The sequence below is a fragment of the Phytophthora infestans genome, genomic scaffold, assembly GCF_000142945.1.
Source record: "Phytophthora infestans T30-4 supercont1.21 genomic scaffold, whole genome shotgun sequence".
Lineage (NCBI taxonomy): Eukaryota > Oomycota > Peronosporomycetes > Peronosporales > Peronosporaceae > Phytophthora > Phytophthora infestans.
In genome coordinates this window covers 778,061-804,002 of record NW_003303738.1, presented here as the reverse complement: position 1 = coordinate 804,002, position 25,942 = coordinate 778,061, and the positions used below count along the sequence as shown (strand labels likewise).

The window sequence follows — 25,942 nt, the reverse complement described above, 5'->3', positions numbered from 1 at the left end:
GCAAGAGATGGAAAGAAGATCGAGCTACAGGTGAGGTCATACGATCGAAGAAAGCAGCAGCAGCATACTATGCTGCGGTGGAGTTTAAAGCCAACTCGCATCGCAACGAAGGAAGGAGTGCAGTGGATTGTGAAGCAATTATGCAGCAACTGGCGGGTGTCGACTATTGGTATCCCTTCGATCGTTGTCTGGTAACTAAAGACAGCGTTGCCAAATTGAACTGGGGTGCGGAACACGACGCGGTCGGATTGATCCAAATCACGAAGTCCGATAACCACACAATTGACTCGGTGTTGCTTGCCAAGTATGCGTCGCTGTTTCCCGGTTGTGCCAGATACATTGCGTTGGTGCCAGACAAGGAGACGTGTGATAGATTTCGACTTATTCCAGCTGACCCTCCAACTCAAGTGCCATTGGATGTTGCGTATATTGCAACATGGAATTTGTGAACTAGACTGGAATAAGAAGCTCGGAGCTGGAATGAATGATTGTTAGATGGAGCTGTGCAGATGAATTCTCTGCTACGAGTACTCCTATGCAGCAGCTCGCCAGTACATCGCTAACATGACTAGCATGTTGTGCAAGCAGGGCTCGAAAAATAAAAAACAAAATTGCTCTGGAATTATCAGGAAAAAATTATCCGTTATTCCGTTTAGCGGGTAGCTAAAAATAATCATTTAAGAAATTAATTGCGGGAAAGATTATAAGACTCTTTGCGTAGAGTAAAGAGCACTTTACACCAGAAAATTTCTGGCGTGTACAGTAGTGTTAAAAAAACAAATGTGAAAAAACCTTTAAAATGGTCATTGGTACAATATCGAATTCTACGGGGAGCAGTAATTCGTTATTCCCGCCAATGCAATTAAGAAAAGAGGATTTTATTTAAGTATTTACTGAAATGTCATTCTGCCTTAAAAAACATACGCTTATTATCAGCCCTAACAAAAAGTGGATTATCAATTTATTACACAGAAACTAAACTGTAGTACTTTTGTAGCTGCTATATCTTAGTGACGCCAGGATTGAATAGCCAACGATTGCGCTATTCACTTTCATACAAGACGAGGTATCTATTGATGTAGATAACGAATTTTAGGCCCTTAGGAAAATAAAAGCCTGGAGCAGATATTGATGCCACCGTTTATTGCGTCTGCGAGCGAGCCAAGGACGGCTTCTATTGAAACACCAACTAGTGCCCATGCTGTAGGAGCACACGCAACGCCATCGGAGAAGCAACAGAGTGAGGAGCAGTATCCTATTTACATATTTGAACAAGTGATAACAGCTGTGGCGGTCGGATCGATTTGAGGAGCTAGATTACTATTAACCGCATAACCACTTGTTGTTTGAGCCGCGGGATACGTAGCTGGACTGAGCCCAATGATAGAACCAAATGAGGAATCGACTTCCTGAAGCTGAGAGGTATAAGCACTGACTGGCATTGTAGGAAAGCCACTTGCAGCAGTGTAGCCTGTGATATTTTTGACTGGTTGCATTGTGAATTGAATAGCGTAATTCGATGGGTTCTTAGCACATGATTTAAAAAATTAGTTTTGATCCAGTCGTATTGTTTGTAAAATAGAGATTGTTTTGGATAGACCAATATTGAAGGTAGTTATTGATGTCGCTTGCCGAGTAGGTGCCATCAGGGAGCGTAATTGTGTATGTCGTTGTCGTCGAAGCTGTCGGCCATTAAAGCTGTTGCTTTGACGCTGGGCAGTAATTGCTCGCCAGGAGTAGTAGATGGATATTGATTCTAGTGTAATTTCATACTTACTGAAGTCGATTGGCTGCGAGATTTCTGTCATGAAACTACCAATGGTAATGAAAGCGCTAAGGTGATTGAGATCGGGTCGTCGAGCAACTGTGATGATGCCATACCGTCCAAATCGCTTCGTCACCCACGCCCACATCGCTACAGCACCGTCACCGACGGTAACGTCGAAATGGAGGATGGGGAGAGCATCGAGATGGCAGCCAACAAGCTTGTGCCGACGTTACCAGCACCACTGCCGTGCCATTCAGTCACGAAGGCTCCAAACATTGCACTTTCAGGTGAGGGTTTCGACCCAACGATTGTTTGGGAGGTGTGAACTATACTCGATCGAGCAATTTACGGCAAGCCATATGAGGCATACCTGGTGCAGCGGTGTGATAAAGAGCACAGGCTCTGCGCAACGTGGATTTAAGTAGCATAATTGACGCGTGGAAAGACCAGTACGCGCAGCTTACGTACGCCCAGTTCAACATGAAGCTCCCGTCAGCATACAAGACCTCAGCTGATGGAAAGTGCTTCTTCAAAGCTGTTCGCATTGCCTGTCGCGTTGCTGAAGATCCCAGTATTGTCCCCCTTAATCGAAGAATTCGAGCTAATGCTAAGCCGTGAAGATGCGGAGAAGGGCGAAGCGTTAGACGAAGTAGTGTCGATAAGAGTTGCCAAGACGTTCTTAGCCTTCCACCGATCACGCCGCACACCGCTGGCCTACAACGCATTTACGGAGAATCAGCTGGATCCCTCCATTACAAGCTTCGAAGGACTTCGCGACCTGAAGCTGGCTCCAGATGTTTACATGGTGATTGATTCGTGCGCGCGGCAACTCAAGCACTGCTTCGTTCTCCGCGTTTGCGTTGACACGCGTCCTCGCCGCGTGTTCGAAAGGTGGTACGAAGGTGGAGAAGACTTTTATGACGATCGGTTTAAGTTTTTGCTGTGGGTTCGGCGCTGTCGTTTCATATTTCGCTTGGAGCGCGTGGGCAAAATTGTGCGTAAGAGAACAGCGCTAAAGCGAAAAAACTAATGTAGGGGTAGCTATCGAAAAGGCGGCCATGATTATCGACGTGGAATCATACATGTAAATAATCAAGAATAATCCTGGCGACACAATCTAACTTAAATAAGTATTCATGTGGGTAAGATTCGAGAAGATTCGTTGAGGACGTGGGAAGATGTATAGTGGGGCTTTCGTATAAGCAGGATTCAATCCTGTTGTATCCAGGACTAAGTTCTGGTCACAGATTCATACTGTAATGAATAGACCATTTAGCATGATTAATCAGGTATTTGGCCATGATTTAATCTTGGCAGCCGACGTGAAGTCTGGATTCCTGTCTGCAAATGCAATCGAAGAGCTCTTTACGCTCACTACGACGAAGCCCTATCAATGCTGCCTCTACGAAAAGCTTCATGTCAAATGTACTGAGTTGCAGGGTAAAACAAACTTGCACATCTATTCAATGTAGTTATTACAGGCGAGACTTACAACCAGCACAACTAGCTTGTCAATGCTGCGATAATGGTGGAAGGGATTTCTTCGTCGTTGTCCCTATTGTCTTCATCGCTCGGGGCCTTGGGTTTTTCCTCGTCGTCGTCTGCGCCGGATGTTGCTGCATCGAAAGCGTCATCCAAAGGAAGTAGCCGACCTTTTATCAAGTAGAGGAATAACTCGACGCGACGTCTCGTGAGCGACTTGTCACTCATACTCACGTGAAGTCCACGAACGGCCTTACAGAGGAGCATCCAGCACACGTACACCCCGCAGCTGAACCCGTCGAGCTGGATGGGGTTGATTTGCGCGATTACATTGAAATCTTGCAATCCAGAGATCTTGAGATTCGTCGCGACACCCCTGGCAGTTTTCATGTACGGAGCTTGTTTTAGAGGGTCGTAGTAGTATATTCTCTTCTTCTTGACCTTGGTCACCACGCAGCACCAGTGAAAATTGTTGAAGTTCAGTGGCAGCAACACAGTTTCGACGGCACCATCGGCTGCATGTTGTAGAACAGACGCTTGAAACGCTCCATCCATGGGGTGCCCTTCGCTATTACGCGTCCGCTTGGATTTCAAGAGCACAGACTGGAACCCAGCAAACTTGCATGTGGGATAATCTCCCGATAAACGCCAGCACAACGCGCGTATAGCAGCGTCGGTGAGCCATGTGGACGGGCTCGCGCTGTAGAGCATAGCGTAGTCGTAGTCTTGGAGGTTCGGAAGCTCCGTGAATAGCTCATATGGGAAGGTCTCCAGGGCTTCGTCTACCACCTTCTTAACAATGTCGTGGTGCTCGGCAGGGAGCACAGCAATAGCCTCCTCCACAAGCCACTTGTGCATTCTGATGCCGTTCTGCACAACGGTCTTCGAATTCTGGATGCGCTTGAATATCTCAATTTGCCTGCGCGTAGAATTACCAGCATCCTTGATGGCCACAGCCTTCACTGTTCTTTGGGTTGACGATCTCTGCGTACGGGTAGCTTGGCTGGACTGCGAATCGCCAATCGATATCGCCGTGTCGACAGTGTTTGACAGAGAGAGGACCTTCACACACGCGTCCAGTAGCTTACTGGGGAGGATGTAGAGCGGATTCTGGATTAAAACAGAATTCTTCTGTGCCTTGAACTTTGGCTTTTTCTTTTCTGCTTCAGTGTGTTTGATGAGAACGCCCGACAAACGTCTCTGCGTTTCGATCAATCCAGGCTTCTGGTGTTCAAGAGCGTTTAGTAAAGCAGTAAAAGTTACCTCTCCGGCAGTTTTTCTCCCTGCCTCAGCTGCTTCGATTTTCGGTCCTTTTCGCTAGCGCTTGTAGCCTTCTTCTGTTTTTCAGGTCTCCCTACCTTCTTGGCTTTAGGATTCAATCGAATCGTCACTTCCGTGCTTGCAGTAGAATCTCAAGAAGCATTATCTCTGTCTTCACTGGAGCTGATACCAAATTCGACCTTGACTTGGTCAGAAGTACAGCTCTTTTCACCATCCAACAGTTCTTCACCATCTGCATCTGTATTTTCGTCTGTGCTGGAAACAGACGAAGCATGGCGGTGCACCAGATTGTCCACGTCGCTCTGGACGACATTATCGTCATGCTCCGGCAGGTAAGTATAAATTCTGGACCTTTTGCGCCAGTAGCCAGCATTCTCTCGACCCGAGCACCAACGAGCGGATCCATAACCACGCAAGAAGCAGAATACGTATCGAAGGCTGCAGGAGAAACTTGGTGATGGTGCCCAAAAAAAATTATTGACCTGTAATTCTCCACGAGCGAGATTCCACTGTACCACGAAACGAAACGGGCAACTCGTAAGATGGATATGCTACCTGGGACGACTTCCTTCGCTGCGGGACTTCCTTTTCTTCCAGCCATGGGCGCAAATATACGTCCGCTGGTACGGGTCGTAGCCGTCGGGGACCAACTGGGACTCGTCTTCGCCCTTCTTCGTCTTCTGGAGCCTCATGTTGCGCTATGCAATGGACATGGTCTTTTTTACTGGTACTACTTGCAGCGTACGTTGGCAGTTTTCCTCAAAATATTCTTGCAATGCTTTCCAACTGGCGTGATACTTCACCGACGGGTCCACATACGTAATTGCAGCGTCATCATCGTCCGCTCCATCCGTTTCCGACGACGTTCAGCCTCTACATCTTCATCCACCTCTCCACCGCTCGCCTGACCTTCCGTTTCATCCATTTCGCCGTCACTATTGCGATTCTCGCCGGTTTTGCTCTCTCCACCTTCCAAAGGGTTATCTCCGCCTCCAACCAGAGATTCAGGTGGCGTCACTTGGTCTCCTCACTGCGTATCGGAAAGGCCCCGGCCTCGGCATCGGGGCAGAAGCCGTTGTTCACCGGCGCGTCCGCGAGCGCCGGTTGCATTAGCGGTTACCGCGTCCTGGGGCATCTTATCTGGAGACGGCACAGGATAAAATGAAATGCTTTTGATTTTTTCATTTCGGAAATAAGTTCGGAAATAGGAGTATTTTAAGCATGGACGAGGACATGATTAATAGCATGTGTGTTTCCATGTAAATAATCCTGGCCTGCAACGGTTTCCTTTCGAAAATAGAGGCATTTTGTCCCCCTTCAAAATATTTGTGTGGCTTTAATTATGTGTGGCATTGCGAATCACGGCACACTGCAATACTATTTGTAAAGTATCATAGTTTGAGCTACTGTACCGTACGTTGTTGATCTATAGCGTTACAGCTTAATAGTACTGTAAGCAATGAGACTTATTCAGCTACTATAGATAAGCTGTAGTCTTTGTTCCCCAACGTTCACTTGAAGTTCTGCGCTTACCATGGACAGTCGCTTCTGGGACTTATGTTGGGAGCAGGGGACCGCCAAAATGAAGCAATATGTATGGTCTCGATAGGAGCTGTCTAAAGAAGAGCGCAATACGCGGAATGAGCGGTTCTTGCGAAGCCCAGGAGGAACGCTTATGCGGTCACGATTTTGGTAATACGACCATGCCTGTGAGAAGGGAAAAGTCGATGAAGATCCTCACGATGAAGTCGAGCTTCTGGAGATGTGTGTTCGCGACCCGGAGACTGATATCTGTTCATTTTTGGATTCGGAACTCCTCAAACGAACGTTCGCAGCGCCGCGACTGCCGCAGAAATGCTTGAACTGTACAATAATTTGAAGGTTTGTCGTGACGAGCTGTCGCAATCTTCGCCTTTGAAAATGAGCACGGTGATCAAAGCTGCTTCAGCGAGTACGAGTAAGAAGCGTAAGCGCGCTAGTAACAAATATGACAAATTTCAAGACAGTCTCAAATTTGCGTAAAATACAAAGAACAATGTTTTAATATTGTTCAAAGCTACTCATGCGCAAGGGCAGGCCCGACGGCCGGTGTTCTGTCTTTCCACTTACGGTCGCTTAGAGCGAGTAGGAGCTCAGCGTCTTAAAGAGCGACACTATCATATCCAGCAGTAGCGGCATGATGAAGCCGTCAGGCTCGCGCAAATTCGATACAATGAAGAGCTGTCCCCAACGGACAAGAGCGATTCCCAGGACGACACAGCGACATTATCATCTTTGGAAGCTACTCCATTATTAATACGAAGATGGATAGCTTTTTATATGGTATACCGGCACTTATCATTGACGCTAACAAGAAAATCAAATGTAATGCATCCGTTAAACGTAGCGATCCTGAAACACTGTACTACAGTAGTACTTCTTTGACAACCGGACATTGCCTTACTTGAGTGTTATCGTCGGCTACTCAGCCGAAAGCACAGGACCAACAGCGTCATTCCGCCCCTTACGTTTTCTGCACCTGTTGACGAATCGCTCCTTGGCTGCAGGCATACCTGGGAAATTGTGGTCTATCGCCTTAAGCGCTACTAGCACATGCACACAATTCTGGTATTTGTACCAGGAGCGACACGGGCACGTGTATGCTTCCATGTCAACACACCACCTTCCCACGGACTGCGCTGCGCTCCATCCGGTGTTTACTGCGCTTTCATTGTATTTTTTCTGCTTTTTTATCTGGGTCTGGAATGCGCGGTGGGGCGCCTCTTTGGTACACATACGCAATGTGAGGTTTAGAGGGTCCATCTAGAAGAAAGCCGAGGTCATGTTTATGAGGCTGTATCAAACTGCTGCGTCCACCCTTGGTGAGATATCGAAACCGATCTTGGAGCTCGCGGTCTGGCTTTCTGCTCAGCGCAAACACATTTGAGCCTCGTGAGTGGTGTCGACACATCAAGGTAAGGTGCTTAGCCAGTGCAACTAGTCTTTAAAAGCGTGCGAAGTGAGTAGTCTCGTTTTATCGCGCTATTACATTGATCAAGTGGGCTATCCATCTTGGAAAAGCCGGGGGGGGGGGGCATGGAAGCAGGCCCACCTCGAAAACGGCGATTCGATCCACTGTATCTTGAATTATACAGCAAACATCTTCAGCTCAATCTTCGAATTCCCACTCTGATAAAGCCGTCTGTGAATGGCCAACAACTCATCTTCGCTTTGCAAATAGTGCATCGCCTAGAGGTGTTTGAACACCAAGAACACCAGCTCAATCGGTAGTTTCGAGACGTGATCTGCCACTTTCTTAACGACGTGGTAAATAAATACATCAAATAGGTGGACACTGTGCGAGTACTGATCTTCTCTGTTGTCACGTTTGTGACAGCATTTAACGGTGCCTTATCAGCATTCTCCTTGTAGTACGGGATCTCAGGATATACACCAGTCACCGCCTTGTACGTCTCAAACAGGCTGCTTAAGGCCGAGGCGATGATATCCCATTGCTGCTGCGACTGTATAAACAGACTCGTAGGATGGAAAACAACGAACTTGGTCTGACACACCAGCGACAAAAACAGAATATCCCGATTTATGTCATGAGATAATGGGTAATGCTGAGCTGGCAGGCCAGATCGCGTAAAGCTGTTTCAAAGATATACAACAAAAAGAACGGGTGAAAGTGAGTCGCCTTGGGGTGTACATGTGTAGCTCTCAAATGGTGAGAGCAGGTGGCTGTCGAGCCGGATAGACAATTGTGTGTTCCGGAGCGGTAGGCGGATTAGGCGAAGTTCGTCGTCGTCGAGGATGGACTTTAGCGTGGAGAGAAGTTGGTCGCGGTTGATAGTGTCAAACGCACGGGAGAGGTCGATTCCGAGGATGTGGAAGCGTTTTTGTATTTCTGGGCCCGTGATGCTATCCACCTGTGAGCCCTTACTGCATCGGCAGTGCTGCGACAGGGCCTGAACCCACTTGAATGAGGGGACAGGAATTGTTCGACCTTGGGCGAGATGCGACGTAGGACCACCAGCGATATCACTTTGCGGATGCTGTTCAATAGAGCGATCAGTCGAAGGCTACCACATTGGCCAGACGGATTGTTTGGCTTGGGGAGTCCGAGGAGGATCCCGTCGTCCAGGTGGATGTTGTCTCCGGTGCTAAGTCCACGATTGATGATGTCGGCGAGAGGTTTTGCTAGATGATCGGAACCGTAATAGAGTAGCTCGGTGGGGATTGCGTCGGGTCCTGAAGCGCGTCCGTTGCGTAAGCGGCGGAACGAGCGGCCAAGGTCTTCGGCGGTGATTGGATTCTTCAGTGGCCACTGTAGCCCGTCGTCAGCGATGGGCTCTCGTGTTGTATCGAGAAACTGGTCTTGAATTTTTTTCTTGATCTGAATACCTGTTTGTTTGCGGCTGAGTATGTAGCTGCTATCTGAATCGAATAACGAAGTTAGCTCAGAGCGTTGTCAGAAGAGAGCGCGTGTGGCTTCGAGCACTTGGACTGATTGGTTGGTCTTTTCGATGGCGTTCAGCTTTTCGTCGATGTATGCGCCAACAAGAGCTTTACTGCGCTCTCGGATCTGATGGAGTATCTTGTTGCGCTGTGTTCGAAGGGTCTTGATGTACTGTGTATGGTCTTGTAGATGAGCTGTAAAAGCTTCTATTGGTCATGTGAGAGGCGGGAAAACTCGAGGTCGACCACTTTGACGTGGTTGCTCGTGGCATATAGCCAACTGTGTCAGCGGTCGCCTCCAGTGCAGCGTTTTCAGGTCGTTACCCAGCGTTGGTTCATCGTGTCCGGTTGGTGTGGTATGTCTATAAGGTTTACCTTGAGCTGTTGCTGGTAGACCGTGCGGGGTTTCTAGTCATGCATGAGAAGGTGTGCTGCGAGTCGTGTCTCCGCGCTGTTGGCGTTCCTTACCCCGCTGTGCTGGCGAAGTACTTGGAGAGCGCGAAACCCAGAGCCGAGTGTGACGAGCTTGTGGTCTGACGGCGTGAGAGTGTCGCCCCATGATTGTGCGTTCACACAGACTTGCTCGGTTTGCTGGTTGCAAGTGATGTAGTCAATTTTGGTTGTAGATACTGTGGATCTTGAGGCGTAGTGTCCAGGTCATGATTGTACGTGCACGTTTCCTGATAGATGTGTTTGTGATAAACAAGCTGTCAGCATCGCAGAAGGAGGCAAAGATGTGGCCGTTGCGGTTCCGGCGTCCGCGACTCTAAGCTCCTCAGAAGCTTTCGTGGTCGCGGCGCTGGCCGATTTTGGCATTGAAATCGTTGAGGATGATTGTCGTGTCACGTCGGGGAAGCTTGGATATAGCTGTATTCAAGTCTGCGTAGAATCAGTTAGCTTCCGTGGAGGTGTACCCGCTGTGGTGGTGGTGGTGGTGGGGGGGGGGCGTACACATTAATAACATTGATTCGTTAAGCCTTGGGGAGACGTAGTTGGAGAACTCCAGCTCTGTCATATTGGGCCCAGTATTTGTGAAGATATCTGCGAAGACGTGGTGCAACAGCGAAACCTATGCCATGCCACCGATTTGACGCGGGGAGAGTAAGTAGATGGTACGTACCGGTCTCTGCTCGCTCGGCTGGGCTATACGAGTTTCTTGGAACCCGAGAATGTCGAGCTTGCATGCCGACATGTCTCTGGGGAGTGTTTCATGCTGCTTGCGTTGAAAACCAATGGATTGGGCAATAAACGCACCTAGGCGGAGATAGCGCTGTGGTTTCTTCGGTCGTGCCTGTGTGCGTCGTGTCTGCTTGGCTGGGGGTGAGAATGAGTATTAGAGAGAGGTGTGTAGAGTGAGTGACCCGTGAAAGACTGGCAAATGCCGCAAAGCATCCGTCGGACGGATTGAGCTAGCATCATGCTGGCCCAGCTTCCCGGGAGGGAGCCACCCCTACCAGACCAATATCAACTTAATTTCAGCTAATTAAATATTATATTTTTTAAAAATTGCCTAATTAATTTTAGTCCACCATTCATATCAGGATCATTCTGGTTGGTGTGGTGTGTTGGTACTACTGAGCGCATTAACCTAGCGTCACAGGCTGCAGGTTTATGAGACGCACGGTCTGGACGAGGCTATCGGCAGATAGCAAAAACAAATGTTATTTGCTCTCAAACAACTGCAACCGTTTGCAGTTTTCCATCTTGATCAGGTTTGTCTGTGTCACAGTGAAATACTAGAGCAAATACTCGTCAGTTTTTAAAGCCTGTCATCACTACTGCTGCTTTAGAGGGCAAGAAACGTACTTACGTGGGAATCATAAAAAAAATATTATCTTGTTCCTAATACTTATCAAATCTTGGAGCCAATATCAAAATATTATGCTAGCTTTTAAAACAGCTACGATTGATATTTAATATCGATAATAGTACTATATCTTTTAGAAATATCAAAGGTTGCCATTATAGTTGCAAACAATTTCCTGCAGTGCTACAGTACTGCATTTGTCATTAGAGAGCACTTTTAGGACGAATTTTAGATTAATTTTACTTAAAAATAAGTACAATACATATAAACAGCCCATCCTGTGAAACTGCAACAAGCAGCACCACAATGCCACCAATGGCAGGCAGCAAAGCAATAATTGTTCTCTTCTCAACACAGCACAAGATTGCAATTAGGTACAGTACCAGTACTGTATTGTAGCTCCATGGCAGTGCCACATTACATGTACTGCTTCGACACTTGAGTCGATCTTAAAGCCTTTCACGGAAGCTCATTCTCGAAATCAACGGCAAGCCGACAAGTCCTCCAACCCTCCGACACTATGAAGCTCAGTAGTTTCCAAGCCCTTCTGGTCGCTGCTGCCTCGCTGGCTACTTGTGCCACAGCTGACTTTAAAATCACCCCGGACCGCACCGTGAAGGCGACTGCCTCGAAGAAGAACCTGAACTTCGTCAAGCAATGGACGCTGAGCGCCGGCGATAAGACTAACGTCATCGACTCGATTGATCTAAGTCTTGCTGGCAATGCGTACGTGAGCTACGTCGAAGGTCTCCCCGCCGACGTCATTGGATACGTGAACGTGTCTGGTGACTCGCGCGCTCTCGTCAATGCCGTGAGCGTTAGCAAGGATGTCCTTAACGCCGTTGAAAGCGAGCTCGATGACTTGTTCGGCAACGACAACGACGGAGGAGAGCTCAACGTCTGGCTTAGCCACCAGGCCTCCAGCGGCTACCTGCTTACTGAGATCTTCTTGGCTTCCCCCGATGCCGTGACGGAGCTGAAGAGCCAGCGATCGGCTAAAGTCGTCGTCGAGGACGGTGTGCTAGTGAAGAAGGGGCGTCGCTCTGAGCTCCAGATTGACGCGACCGGCTCCAGTGCCGTGTACGTTTCATCTCCGGAGACTGATGTGAGCGTGAACCAGCTCAGTTTGGAGACGACGGGCTCTGCTAGCATTGAATACAACGTGAAGAGCATCGCCGCTCGCACTGAATTGCAGATGGATGCACAGGGTTCTTCGAGCATCACGGTGCTCGCCAACACCGTCCAGACCGGACAGCTGGAGCTCGATGCCGCGCCATCGGGTGCGATTTGCATTTCTTCGAAGGTGGTGAAGGCAACGCTGCGAGACATTCAGGGCAAGGACCAGATCTCCATGCCCAGTGCTGCTGAGAAGTACGGCACCACGGGCACGGAAGTTTGTGAGGAGGCGACGCTGCCTTCCCGTGGGGCTGGAAAGGTGACTGCTGCCAACAACCGCCTTAGCAACCTCCTATATGGCATCGACAACGACAATGACGCCGATGACGCCAACGACTCCACAGAGAACTAATTCCAGTAGGAAAGTGATTGCATCGTTTTAAGTCAAATTTTACATTGACCATTTCTTGTTAAGATCGATGTACGTATTTCAAGGAAGGTTTTATTTACATTAATTGAGACGCAGCTCAACTGTTAGCGGTGGTCATGTCATGAGAAATCGTTTCAGCTTGGTGCTGCGCAACGCGCCGCGAAGGGTGGGAAGTATCTTACTGCTACATGTGCATGTATTACTACTAGTAGTAGTAGTAGTACTTTACGTCTGGAGAATTCTTCCTTCAAAAGCCGTTGTTGTCATATCAATTCGGTGGGGGCTTGAAATAGAAGGGGTACAAGTTTAAATATTCACTGTCAATATTCTTGGAGCTCTAAGGCATGCGTTGGTGCACGTGTACTGTATTACTGTAGGATTCACGGTGTAGCTATTCATACAGTCCCATGGATTTGGTTAGAGAGGTACTATACGGAACTGCGAGGGTAAATATAAGCAGGCTGCATCTCGTGAGTCACGGTGAGGACCTGTCCAACGAGTGCTTGATTCAAGAACAGCTATTAATATAGATAATGTACGGCTTCTCCTCGAGCTCTTAATTTAAAAAAAATCTACTCTTGTTAGAGTCCAAGACTTGGACTCGGTGGTAATCTTGCAGAGGTGTACTGTACCTATAGCAAAATTAATCTTCAAGATCAACAAATTAATTCTGTACAGTTTTGTCGCAAACATCTGACAAAGATCACTTGGCTGCGTGATGGTCCATACGCTTTGAGTCAGTAATATAAGCTCATCACTTCACGCAAGTGCACTTCACACATTTAAAACGAGAAGCCTGCGTGGTCTTCTCCTTCGTCCTTCGAGCTAAATGCCATCGCAGAAGCTGACTTTCTAGATTTCCATTCGCTTTCGCTTTGCACCGAGACAGACACCCCGCCAAATTGGCGGCCAATCTCAGCTGGATCTGGGAAAGCCGCGGACCTATTTTCCTCCTGGCGGCTGTCGCAGCAATGCATTGCACACAACAGAGCAGAGAAAGCGCCTCGGGGGCCTCGACATCGATACACTGTGCGTGAGACTCGCTGGCTCCAGTCTACCGGTACATTTTTAATAACAGGCTGTTTACTCCACTCGGCCACGCCGTTATCCGTGCACCGGGCGTAGCGATTCTCATTCTCAAATTCGACAACTAGTCAGCAAGACCCTCACAGCCACACGAGCATAGCCATAAAGCTACTGACAGCATGAACCTCCAAGCTCTTCTCCTCGTCGCGGCTTCCTTGACCGCTCGCGCCACTGCCGAATTCACCGTCACCTCGGGAACCACTGAGGCTACCACATCCAGTACGGAACACGTGAGCTTCGTTAAGCAATGGACGCTCAACTCCGCCGCCACCGGCGACAACATCGATTCGATCGACCTTGATCTCGCCGGTCGTGTCTACGTGAGCTACGTGAGCGGCCTGCCGAGCGGCGTGCTCGGTTACGTGAATGTGTCGGGCGACTCGCAGACTGTGGTAGACGCCGTGACCGTCAGCAACGACGACACCAATGACAACGATGACAATGACAACGACGATGCCAACGACAGAGACGGAGAGCTGAACGTACGTATCGGTAACAGCACGTCTACCACGCTCAGTGGCTACCTGCTCACCGAGATCTTTCTGGCTTCGAGCGGCATCGTGACGGACGTCAAGAGTCAGCGATCTGCCCAGGTTGTCGTCGAGGACGGCGTCCTGGTGTCGAGTAGCACCACCGCGGAGTTGCAAGTCGAAGCGAGCGGCTCCAGTGCCGTGTACGTGTCGGCGGCCAGCACGGCGGTGAGTGTTCGCCAGCTGCAGCTAGATGCCGCGGGCACTGCCAGCCTCCAATTTAACGTTGAGAGCGTGTCGGCCTCTGAAGAGGTTCAGATCGACGCGCAGGGGTCGGGCGCTGTCTCGTTGCTGGGTTCGTCTGTCGAGACGGCCACGCTCGAGCTGGAGACGCAGAACACCGGCACTATCTGCATCAACTCACAGACGGTTACAGCTGCCAACTACGAAGGCCGGGACGCCAGCCGTATTTCCATGCCCAACGCCTCCAGCAAGTACACGTCCACGGGCACCGCCGCGTGCGATGAGTCAACTGTCCCTGCTCGCGAGCCGGCGTGCGTATCGAGCGCTTGCGCGGGTTCGTCGGGTTCCGGCACCACGGGCACAGTTGGCACGACGACGACCACGACTGCACCGGCGACGGCCAATGATGACGATGCCAGCGACGACACGAACGCGTCTTCTTCCCCGCGTCTTGCTGCGTTGGCGGCCGCTGCGATCGGTGCGGCTGCAGCTTTCCTGCTGTAGACGTTGGCGATCCAGAATGACGACGTGTTTGATTGATTTCCTCCTTTTATTGAGCCGCGGAAGTACTAGACTTTTGTGCGCTCCACTTCTTGTAGCACCAAGAGCTATCATAAGCAGCCACCATAAACTCCAATACTGCCATTGATCTTTTCATCGTACCGCAGTGCATACTGTATATGACAATACTGTAGCAAGAAATTATAATAACTCGCTCCTTTCAAACACTCATGATGGTGGGCCAATGTTTGCATGAACATCAACACGAAAGGTTAATCGACAAAGATGCCAAGTTGAAGTGAAAAGATTCACACCGAGTATCGTGTGGCCGCCATGGAATGAACCCAAAGTACAGGAGATTAGCCACGTGCGACTCTGCTTACGAACCGCGTCATCAACTTGCAGCTTGGTGGCTGAGACTGTCGGTTGGAGGTCATGTGCGCATGCGAGAATCAACTAGCGAAAAAATCGGCATCGTCGGCAGGTTTCTGTCCGTCTTAGCTTCCTGTACAATGGATTTCACTGATCGAATACCTCCACTTAAGAAACAAAACAAAGGGAGCCAAACATGGGACCGCACGACTGTCTGTCAGCGACAGTATGAGCGTAAGATTAATGAAGTGTGATACGCCAGAACGACCTTCCTCATGAACATGGGGAACACCGTCGGTGCGACAAGCAAGTCATTCTTTAAAACGCCATCTACTGGTTAAACCACCTACTCTTTACCGACTTAAACCGACAATGGTCTCCCTTTCACGTCTACCTCTCCTGCTCCTGCTGGTCGCCTTGACCAGTACTGGGGCCGACTCGGACTTCTCCGTGTCGTCCACTTCGACGGAGAGTGTCGACTCGAGCACGGAGCACGTCAGCTTCGTCAAGCAATGGACACTCACCGCCACCAACTCGCCCAACAACAACAACGACGACGATGACGACAATGACTCGGACGATGGAGACGACAAGATTGACACCATCAAGTTGCAGCTTCCTGGCCGTGTTTTCGTCAGCTACAGTAACTCTTTACCATCTGGTGTCTTGGGCTACGTCAACGTATCGGGAGACTTCCAGACCGTAGTTGATACTGTACGAGTGAGCTCGAATGACGACGATGAAGAGCTGGAAGTCAAATTTGACGGTCGCAGCACGAGCTCCACGGGGTATTTAATGACGGAGATCTTCCTGGCTACGAGCAACGTCGTGGACGACGTCGAGATCGAGTCGACCGCCGAAGTGATCATTGAAGACGGCGTGCTGGTGGCCAGTAACACGAACAAGGAAGTTCAGATCAAAGCGAAAGACTCGAGTGTCGTGTACGTGTCGAGCTCGGCCTTGAGTCTTCAAGATCTCAAGCTGGAGCTGTCGAACAGTGCGACGCTACAGCTGAGTACCGACAGCATCACACTTCGTGAAGATGGTCAGTTCCAGGCACATGATAAAGCGAGTATCAATGTGGTCACCCCTTTCCTCACAGTGGATGATCTGGACTTGGACGCTGAGAACTCGGGCACGATCTGCATCTCAGCTACTGACGTGAAGGCCAGAAACTTTGACGGCCAGGACCGCAGCAGGATCTCGCTGCCGAACGCCTCGTCGAAGTACACGTCCACGGGTACCGGCTCATGTGCGAAAACGAGCATACCGTCCCGCGTGCCTGCTTGTGTGTCTAACAGCGCTTGCTCCTCGACAACAAACGGGTCGAGTACGACCTCTGCATCCAACGCGTCGACTGCAACGAGTGTTCCTAGTAGCTCCACCACGTCAGCACCCTCGGCTGATGCTATAAGGACGAGCGAACAGACTAGCGACGCTGTTGCTTCGACGAAAGTGTATGCCGTTGGGATGGCACTCACCACTGGACTGCTAATTGCGGTCTCGTTGTAGGTACACGTATGGTGAAGTTGTTGCGAGCAACGCACGCTTTGTGAGTGTTGATCATTTCAATCAAACATTTCACAGTTAACGAAAAAGTTTGTACTTCAACACCCGTCTCGGTGATCGATTTCTTTTTTATTTTTTGTATGCCCTACAATCTACAATATTTCCTTTTGTGCACCACCCAAAACCAAATTTGGTGTTTCGTACACCACCCCCTTTCAAGCGGACGCTCTTGTCATATCCAAACGCTCTTCGTGTGTTGGCCGGACGTCGCCATCTTCGCGTGTGATTCTCTCCCTCCTCTTTCACTCCTGACCGATGTACGTATATGTATCATGTGCGCCGCTTCATGCTCTTCCTGTCCGTTCTAAATCATTCCAATTCGCATAATATTGACTGTGCTGCCGTCCACTTTACTCTGTCCTGTTTGTAGTGTCGCAATGGCTGCGTGGCCTCAGCCACCACGCTCACCCAAACTGAATGGCGGGCGATTTGAGTCGGACACCGCAGGCTTCCAGAGTCTCGGCGCCTTTAGTCACGACCCCTTCCGTGGCGGCACCGGCCTAGAAATGGGCGGGCTCGACTTAGGTCTGGGTCCTCCCTCAGGTGGCTCCATGGGTCTCGACATGGGCTTGAACCTTCAGCAGCCGCCTCTACCCATGGCGCCTCCTCCTGCGCCATCTTCTGGTCTTAACGAGGGCGGAAGTGCGCTCTACCACCTCCAACACCAGCAGCAGCTCCACCACCGACAAGATATACGTATGGGCTCCGGTTTAAGCTCCCTAGCTTCTCTAGGGGGCGTGGAATTCGGACAGCAGAACAGAGATGACTTTAGTCTTGGCTCATCAAGTCTTGGAGGTGAACCAATGGGACAATCAGTCTCGGACAGACGTGGATTCGATCTCTCGGACGCTATGCTCAATCTGGACTTAGGCGGAGGAATGCTGGGCAATGAACGTGGTGTCTTAGGAGGCAATGAATGGGGAGATTCCTCTGCAAGTCTCTCGTCTGCGTCACCGTCAACAGCGTCACTACGAGACCAGATGAATGCTCAAATGGCTGCACTGTACCAACACCCGAAGCCTCCCAGCGACCGATTACTATTCCAGCCTCCACAGCAGCATCAACGCCAACCTTTGGCACAGTCAGGGAGTGATTTATTGGGTCTTCTCAATGGGAATAATTCTAACTTAGGGGGTCGTGAGCTATTCCCTCTTAATGGGACTATTCCAAGTCAAGGAGGGTTTCCAGGTTTCCCCGCATCCAGTCCGAGTAATACTTCCTCACATGGGGGGCTAGCACCTACCATGTCACCTAGTCGAGGCCCTCACTCGAGAAGCTCCACACCGTCACGTACACGTCGTTCTCCCGCCAAATCTCCGCTGCTACATCGAGATAACTCAGCCCCCAGTTCACTATCTGGAGGTCAAGGCAATTCGATCCACGTGTCGCCTGAAGTAACGAAACCCAACGATAACATCAAGGTGCAAGTCTCTCTCTTAGCCGAAGAATGCGTCGTCGGGCGCGTGTTACTTGTGGGACTCTTTCGTCTCGGACAACCCACCAACGACAAGCCAATCTTCGTGAAACAAGTCCTCTTCGAGAACAAACTACACCGAAACTACCGATACCTGAACACGCGCATCACCTTCCGCGCGCCTCGTTCACCCGGGGAGTTTGAGTTCCGTGTCTTTGAAGACAAAAGTCATGGCCATCAGAGCGGGAAACGACCAGGTGACGACCATCACGACTCGCATCATCACGGCAAAGTCTCGTACTCGAACGTCACGATCGCGCGTAGTAATCGACTCAAGGTTTGTCTGGAGTACAGCCACTTTATCGACACGTTGCGTGCCACACACGACAAATTCCAGCAAGGCGTGGTGGACGGAGACGCTGGCTTAGTGCTGAGTGCGCTTCTCGCGTTGATGAGACTGGTGGATCAAGTGGAGACGGTGTTTCTACACGGCCACGCTCTATTGGGAGATCTATTGGAAGCCTGTCTTGGATTACTTGAACGTCGCGCAGAGGACATCGCGCGGTCTTTTACAGCCACTGAGACGATCCCACATCCAATGGAGACTTTCCACGGCACCTTGCGCAATGTATTGAACGCGATCGAAGCCAATAAATACGTCCGAGAACTCGTAGCGGACGACCAACTAGCGGACATCGCTCGGATTCAACGTGAACGGTTTTGTCAAGTCAGCGGCCTCTACTTTGCGAATAGTGCGGATCGCTGTGCCTTCTGGCTTGAACACTTTGGGTTTGCACCTATTGAGATGGGATCCGAAGACGGCGTGCTCCACAGTTGTGAGTTTGTCACCCGTGCGTTGACTCAATGGGTGGAACGAGAAGCTGCTGTGTTGATGCCGGACCGCACGACGTTCCGAGCGTCGCGCCAGTCGATTTATGACCAATTACATGCTGAAGTCATCTCGAAGCTTTCGTTCACGTGCGAGTTGGACGTTTTCGGGTCGTCAGCGAACGAGTTTGGCAACGAACATAGCGACATGGACATGTGCTTAGTGTTACCGGAAGTAGCGACCCCCACAGTGGAGGACAAGCAGCGTATGTTGATGGAAGTTGTGGCTTGCTTGGAAGCGCGTCCGGATCTCTTCACGTCGGTGGACACGACGCGGTTGACGGCGCGTATTCCGATCGTCATGTTCGTGTCGCGTGCGTCGGGTATCGAGTGCGACTTGTGCGTGGAGAACCGACTAGCGCAACGCAACACGTCGCTGCTACGTGCCTATGCTAGTGCCGACCCACGCGTGCGTATGTTGGCGTATGTGCTCAAGCAGTTTGTAAAGCAGAGACGGATGAATTGTGCTGCGGAGGGCACTTTGTCGTCGTACGGGTACTTACTACTGCTCATCCACTTCCTCCAACGTCAAGATCCTCCTGTGTTGCCAGTCTTGCAAGCGTTACCTCCCAATTGGCCCGAGTTGCCGAGTGAACCGCTACCAACTGTGTTAAGTCGAGGCCCCAGTGAAGAATTGGATCCATCCGACGGCAAGAGCGGCATCGACACGTACTTCTACGACCCGTTCGCGTTCCAAGAACCCAAGGAAAAGCTCGCTGTCTTGCGGGAATACTGCTCACGTAACACACAGACAGTAGGCGAGTTGTTGCTGGGTTTCCTACGCTACTACGGGCTGCAGTTCGACGCCACGCGAGACGTCGTGAGTGTGCGTCGTCCGGATGCCGGGACGGTGACTAAAGACGACAAGCGCCACACGTGTCAATGGCGCTTCACCACACGCTTAAGCATCGAAGATCCGTTCGAAGTGGGCTACGACGTGGCTCATGTGCTCAAAGGTTCTCGTGACAAGTACATTCGACAGCAATTCGTACGCGCCTACGTGTTGCTCATGGACGGCGCTATCCAACACGAGAGTTCAACCGAGGAGAACGCTGTCGAAGCGGTGGAACGCATCATGACGATCGTCAACGAACATGTCCTGGACGTACCGTTCCTGCAGACTTCTCATCCTCTGTCACCTGTGCCGATGCAGTCCTTTGACCATCAATGAATAGAAAAAAATAAAGACTGAACACTGTTCCTAACTTTTGGGGGCTTTTGGTCTATCACTTCTTGTCCTTCACACACAAAGTCCACGAGACGACGAGTACTTCTTCAGCTCGCGTGTACTTGATGTGAACTGTGTCGGCCACACTCACAGTGTACGTTGCTCCAGCTTGGACCACACTTTCTCGCAGATTCCAGCCCAACAACTGCCAGCAACAACAAGTCAGTACTCTTTACCTCTTAGTAATAATCCTTCCAAGACAACAAGCGCTTACCTCTGTGCATGTCTTGGCGTCAAGATCCAGCTCGATCGTCGACGTTTCCGACTTTACGTTGCTCTGTCCGACTAGCGATACGAAGGCACTTGCACGCACACCTTCGATCCGCTCTTCAAAGCTCAAAGACGCCGTCTTCTTTACCACTTTACACGCTGCTTTACAGTCGATCTGAAGCACACTCTTCCGCATGCGCGACACCATCTGCCACTTCACTCGCTGTGCTTCTGGCAGAGCATGTCGTGTCTCGCGCTCTTGTAGTGCCAGTATCTCCGTCTGCTGCTTCGCAAGTGTCTGATTCGTCTCCACGAGCTTCTGACGCAGCGTTGCCAGCTCGTCTGTGGCGAGTCCGTCAACTTGTTGCTGGAACTTGTCCACGACAGCCTGAAGTTGCGTCGTGTACGTGTCTGTATCTCTCTTTTGAGCGCGTTGTGCGACCATCGCTCTGCCTAACTCATGTCGAAGAGCACGACACTCGGCGTAGTACCTGTCCTTCTCCTCCGCACCAACTCTACAGCCACTCGGAGCCTCACTCGGGAGCGACGATGACGGCGCGAGCGCACTAGCAGGCACCGCAGCACTTGTAGACCCTGATACTGTCGCTCCCATGGTAAGAACGGACGCATCTGTCGGGAAATACGTCGAGTTCATGGGCTCCGATTTTAACGTATGAAGACTCGAGGCAAAGCCACTCGTTGCTGCTTGATGGGAGCGATGCAACTCGTCTAATCCTGCACTCGCGTTGCCATTGTGCAAGCTGTTGGTCGCTGAGCCGTTCAGTCCATTTCCTAGTCCTCCACCTAATCGAGACTCCAACGCCATCGTCTTACTTGTCAACACATTGGCACTGTTGCTGCTTTCCGAGCCTTTAATCACACCTCGACCAGGTCGTTTTATGCCTCGATATGCAGTCGAGTTGCCGGCATTCTGTCGAACTGTCAGAATTAATTTAAGAAATGGTAAGAAAAAAGCTACGTATCCTGACAAATTTTCACAAAACGTACACGGATTCCGTCGAAGCTTGAGCACTACCGAGTTGCGTGACGTCGACTTAAGACGACCAATCACAGTCGAGAACTGGAGTCCACGTACCGGTAAACCGGACACGGCCACTAACGTATCGCCCACACAGATGCCGCTACTGGCAGCAGGTGTATCAGGTGCAAGGCCTGTGATCTGGACGTGGTCGTCCACACACGCAAGAGTGAGGCCCAGTCCGCCATTGCGCTTTGTGATTACGCACTCGTACAAGTCTCCAGACTGCGGCTCCTTCATCACCTTCTCACGTGCTGCAGCAGCCGCCGCCGTCAATGCGTTGCTGGTATTATGGAGATGCCGGGCCTGTTGCTGGATCTGTTGATGCACGGACACTGGAGCTGCCTTGACGACTGTGTCAGGCTTACTGGGCTCTGTTTTCTGCTTCTTATGCGTCACACTGGCTGCTGTGGCCAGCTCGGCTTTCCTCCTCATTGCCACAGTACCGGTCACGGCAGGCTTGACGACTGGAAGTTCGCGTTTTACTGCTGTGGTTACAGTTGTTGCTGTTGCACTTGAAGTTGCTGTTGTTGCCACTGTTGCATCTCCAAGTAGAGATAATGATGCGACGTCTCCGAAGTCGGGTAATAGTGAGGTGGGAGGCGATAAAGCACGCAGCATAAGCCCCGGAGGAGGCTGGAGGGGCATACTCATAGACGTCATGGGTTGTGTCGTTCCTGCTTGACTCACAGGAGCCTCTACGGGTGGAATCAAGTCCATAATATTCTGTTGCGGATAAATGCAAATAGTCAGTACCTTACTTACGCCAATTAGTGAAAATTTGCACCCACATCCGAGAGTTTTTTCTCATCCGAGACAACGGCAGCGATCTGATCAAGGAAAAAATCGGCAGCGGACTTGGTACTGGTTATTGACGTGCTTGTGGCCGACTCTGTGGCGCTGGCTGATGCTATGAGACTCTCGTCGAATGGCAATGGCGCAAAAGCTTGCGCGCCGCCACTGGAGGGAGACGAAGAGGCGACGCTGCTCTTGCCGTCCACTGGCGTCTTGTGCTGCCCTGCCGCCATCGCTGGGTTCAGTGCCGTCGCTATTGTTGCTCCTTGTCCGGGATAAACACGGGGAAAGCTCGGCGAGACACGCAACAACTCAGAGCAGAGCCAAATGAAAGTGTCCGATCCGCGTCTGCCACCAACGATGTCGACCATGCCGAAGAAGTGCTGTGATTGGTCAAAATTCGATTAGACACTGAATAAAAGGGGAGAAAGGACTGCTGTGCCACGGTGGCAAATGTTGGCAATTTGGCACATTACGGTTGCCTATGATGTCCTACTGATCCTGCAGCGACCGTGCGATGGCCTGGGCGATCTCGTCCTCTTCGTCGCCGTTGTCGGTCGAAGTGGCTGCGGCGGAACTGGATGTAGGAGCGGACGACGCAGCAGCAGAGGCAGACGCAGTGCCAGGAAATGGAGTCGGAGCGGGTGCGGCAGGTGTGGGAGCGCTAGCGAAAGGGTTAGCCACGCCAGAGCCGGCAGCGAACGGGTTTACCGCTGCTGGCGACGGTGCTGCTGAGGCGAACGGAGAACCTCCGAACCCACCGAGACCGCCCATGCCTCCCATGCCCCCTGCCATCATTTGCTGCATATGCGCCATGGCGTTCGGGTCGCTCATCATTTGGTTCATCTGTTGCATCATCGCCGGGTTCTGCTGCAGCGCCTGCATGGACTGCGCCAGCAACGCCGGGTTTTGCAGTGCCTGTGCCAGCATGGGGTTTTGCTGGGCCATTTGTTGCACCATTGGGTTAGTCGCCATAGACTGCAACATTGCCGGATTCTGCAACAAAGTCTGAGCTTGCGATGCAAAGTCCCCGCCCAGTCCGCCCATCGATGGAGCCCCAAACGACGAAGCTGCAGCGGGTGCAGCACCGCCCAACGACGTCACCACGGAGTCCACCACAGCCTTGCACGCCACTAAGATCTCCCATTTCTCAGGTGTTGGCGTCAACACCAAATGTCCCTACAACACGCTCATCAGTCTCGTATCTATAACCCTCCTTTTAAAATTGCAACTCACCGCCTGGACGCCGTCCTGGAAGCCCAGTAGTTTGACACTATCCTGTCCCCTCGTTCGGTCGAATAACTTGGCTTTCAGTGCTGCGTTGTCCACCCTCAGCTTCCTGTATTTATCCTCGTTGGGATGGCCCACAATGTTGGCACAGATCTTCTGCAGAGTACGCGCCGCAGTCGCGTATTGATCGTGCGATTCGTTGTCGCGCATCTGCTGCAGGAACGTTCGTAGCTGTGAGGGAGGTGCCAGACCTGCTGCTTGTCGGTTGGCTGCCGCTACAGCGCCGGGCGTGATCGTCAAGTGCAGCGCACAGCCCGCCGACACGTGGTAATCGGTGAGCATCTTGTCGTCCTGCAGGATCTGCCCCTGGAAGATCAGACGCTGTGCAGATATGGGAAAACGCTGCGCATTCTGCTGCTCGATCTGCTGCTTAAGCGTCAGCACCGAGGCCGACGCCAGGTCCACACGCACGTGCAGATTCTCGGACGTGCCGCTCACCACTTTGATAGTCAATTCGTCCGCCATGTCGAATGATTGCGTAATTATTAGTGAATTTGACAAAAATATAATTGTTACCGGTACATCAAATTCACATACGACGCAAAGAGAGAAATGGGGCAAAGGTTGAAACGTTAGGAGCAAGTCTTGATCCCGTCCGAAAGCCCAATCAATAGACTCGGTAGCAAATGCGAGCCGTTGGGTACTGAGCTCAGACATTGAGGTAGCCTTCTTCCAGCTTTGGAGTCGACCAGATTCATCGCCATCAATAGCCACAGCATCTTCCATTTGAAGGCTGTTCATTTCTCCTTTTCTTAGAGTTGCAGCACCAGTCAGCCATGACGCACCCAACCGTTCCGCTTTATGGCTATGAGCGGTTCTTCGCCATGGATCCTTGTGCTAGTGCCAAGCTTGCACATGTTGCGACTCTGCGTGGCGACATTCCCGGTCTCCTGCAGCATTTGCCTCAAGCAGTTCTTGAGACATTCAATCGACACCCGAAGATGCGAGCTTCGGTTCTACCGGGTAGTTCGCCTCAGAAAGTCATGATCTGCGCTCCATTTGCCGATGTCTCGGAACTGAAGAACCTGCTTACTGTCTACGAGTGCTCTGCAGAGGAAGAGGAGCGTGCTGAACAAGAACGCATTGATGCTGCACTGGACACCTCTACAGTTCCACGTCTACGTTGGATGGAGTTCGTTCAAAATGAGTGTGAGAAGCCTCTGGACCGCGAGAAAGACTTCCCGTTCTACCTGGTTGTCCGAGTAGACAAATCTTCCAATACATTCGCTCGTCTACTGCTGTTTGCCGACCACTACATGTCGGATGCCACGTCGGGTGCAGTTATTCTCCGCGAGATCCTCCAGACAGTGTCCAGACTCAGTGGTTCATCGTCAGACGACCTTCCGAAAGAGCTGCCTCTGCGCGAGTCTCTGTACGAAGGAACCCACTACGTGAACGCGTGGATGAACGTAGTGCACGAAGCGGTGTCCAAGTACGTGATGCAGCCACTGATGAACTTCGACACGAACGCCTTTGTGCCTTTGTTGCCCATCCAGAGCGAGTCCCAGCTCGACTATGCAGGCTCTCCACCGACGCCTCCTAATCAAAGTTTCGCCTTGTTCGCTCAAGGATCCGAGGCGAGTATGCGTAGTGCAATGGCACGGTGCACGGAAGAGCACGTGAGTCTGCAAGGAGCCATCATCGCTGCGACGACGATGGCGTTCGGCCTGACTAAGCACGAAGGCAAACTTTGTGACTGCACTGAGCCACTGCAACTGCGCATGGATGTCATGGGTGACATGCGACAGCAAGTGGCTTTACACCCAGTCAAGAGAGGGTTATTCGACTCCTTCTTACCTCAAACTAAAGGACACAACTGCGAGACGCCTGTCGGTCTGTACTCAACTCCAGCCGACCTGGTCTTTACAAGTAGTGAAGGGGTGGACCCACACGGCATGTCCTTCTGGGACGTCGCGCGTAAAGCTGACCACGAATGGGAGTGCGCGCTGCTGGGCCATGAACTCAAGATGCAGTCCATGTACGTCAACGAGATGCTCAACGCCGAGAACAGAACCGACTCGGGGCTTTCCGTGGCCAACTGCGCGCTCAACGACGTCACACTGTCGTACTTGGACTGCTCGGACGCCGCGTCGTCGCCCTTCCCGAGTGAACTGACAGTCGGTAGCAATAACTTGACTGTGGAAGGTCTGCACGTGTACAACTCGCAGCCGTCGCTGAGTTCGACCAGCAAGTTGTTCGTCACTGCGCTCTCGCACTTCAACTACGCGCTCATGTACAAACTGGAGACTGACACGGCACACAAGCTCTTCAACTGGATGGTGCGGTGCACGGAGCGTATTGGCGAGTACCGAGAGCAAGATTCATTCGCGCAGGCAGCCGATCGACTCGCAACTGGAGCGGCAGCATCGTCGACGGACAACGCAGTAGCGTCTGCTGCGGATGACGCTGACTCGAGTGAAGCTGGAAGATTCCAGCAGAATGAAGAGGCCTAACGACCTGCTGCTCGTAGCAGATGACTAAATCTAATACATACCCCCCCTCGTTATCTAAAG

The 25,942-nt window shown here is 51.2% G+C and overlaps 7 protein-coding genes across 7 annotated transcripts; 5 read left to right on the top strand and 2 right to left on the bottom strand.

Moving 5' to 3' along the window:
* Nucleotides 1-11,264: 11,264 nt before the first annotated feature.
* PITG_11891 (uncharacterized protein) lies at nt 11,265-12,368 on the top strand (the record flags this gene model as incomplete). Its single annotated transcript, XM_002901324.1, has 1 exon — nt 11,265-12,368. The coding sequence occupies one exon, from the start codon at nt 11,299-11,301 to the stop codon at nt 12,304-12,306; it is 1,008 nt and encodes a 335-aa protein (XP_002901370.1).
* A 1,161-nt stretch (nt 12,369-13,529) lies between these two features.
* Nucleotides 13,530-14,627, top strand: PITG_11890 (putative GPI-anchored serine-threonine rich hypothetical protein; the record flags this gene model as incomplete). The annotated part of the gene is made up of 3 exons (XM_002901323.1): nt 13,530-14,174; nt 14,250-14,461; nt 14,543-14,627. The coding sequence occupies 3 exons, from the start codon at nt 13,530-13,532 to the stop codon at nt 14,625-14,627; spliced, it is 942 nt and encodes a 313-aa protein (XP_002901369.1).
* Nucleotides 14,628-15,368: 741 nt separating this feature from the next.
* On the top strand, nt 15,369-16,508 carry PITG_11889 (putative GPI-anchored serine-threonine rich hypothetical protein; the record flags this gene model as incomplete). Its single annotated transcript, XM_002901322.1, has 1 exon — nt 15,369-16,508. One exon carries the CDS (start codon nt 15,369-15,371, stop codon nt 16,506-16,508), a length of 1,140 nt encoding a protein of 379 aa, XP_002901368.1.
* Nucleotides 16,509-16,942: 434 nt separating this feature from the next.
* On the top strand, nt 16,943-20,233 carry PITG_11888 (uncharacterized protein; the record flags this gene model as incomplete). Its single annotated transcript, XM_002901321.1, has 3 exons — nt 16,943-17,336; nt 17,382-17,699; nt 17,742-20,233. The coding sequence occupies 3 exons, from the start codon at nt 16,943-16,945 to the stop codon at nt 20,036-20,038; spliced, it is 3,009 nt and encodes a 1,002-aa protein (XP_002901367.1).
* A 41-nt stretch (nt 20,234-20,274) lies between these two features.
* PITG_11887 (uncharacterized protein) lies at nt 20,275-22,372 on the bottom strand (the record flags this gene model as incomplete). Its single annotated transcript, XM_002901320.1, has 4 exons — nt 20,275-20,321; nt 20,405-21,244; nt 21,314-22,070; nt 22,136-22,372. The coding sequence occupies 4 exons, from the start codon at nt 22,370-22,372 to the stop codon at nt 20,275-20,277; spliced, it is 1,881 nt and encodes a 626-aa protein (XP_002901366.1).
* Nucleotides 22,373-22,631: 259 nt separating this feature from the next.
* On the bottom strand, nt 22,632-23,894 carry PITG_11886 (ubiquitin family protein, putative; the record flags this gene model as incomplete). The annotated part of the gene is made up of 2 exons (XM_002901319.1): nt 22,632-23,318; nt 23,376-23,894. 2 exons carry the CDS (start codon nt 23,892-23,894, stop codon nt 22,632-22,634), a joined length of 1,206 nt encoding a protein of 401 aa, XP_002901365.1.
* Nucleotides 23,895-24,202: 308 nt separating this feature from the next.
* Nucleotides 24,203-25,941, top strand: PITG_11885 (cleavage induced hypothetical protein; the record flags this gene model as incomplete). The annotated part of the gene is made up of 1 exon (XM_002901318.1): nt 24,203-25,941. One exon carries the CDS (start codon nt 24,206-24,208, stop codon nt 25,880-25,882), a length of 1,677 nt encoding a protein of 558 aa, XP_002901364.1.
* Between the last annotated feature and the right edge of the window lies 1 nt (nt 25,942).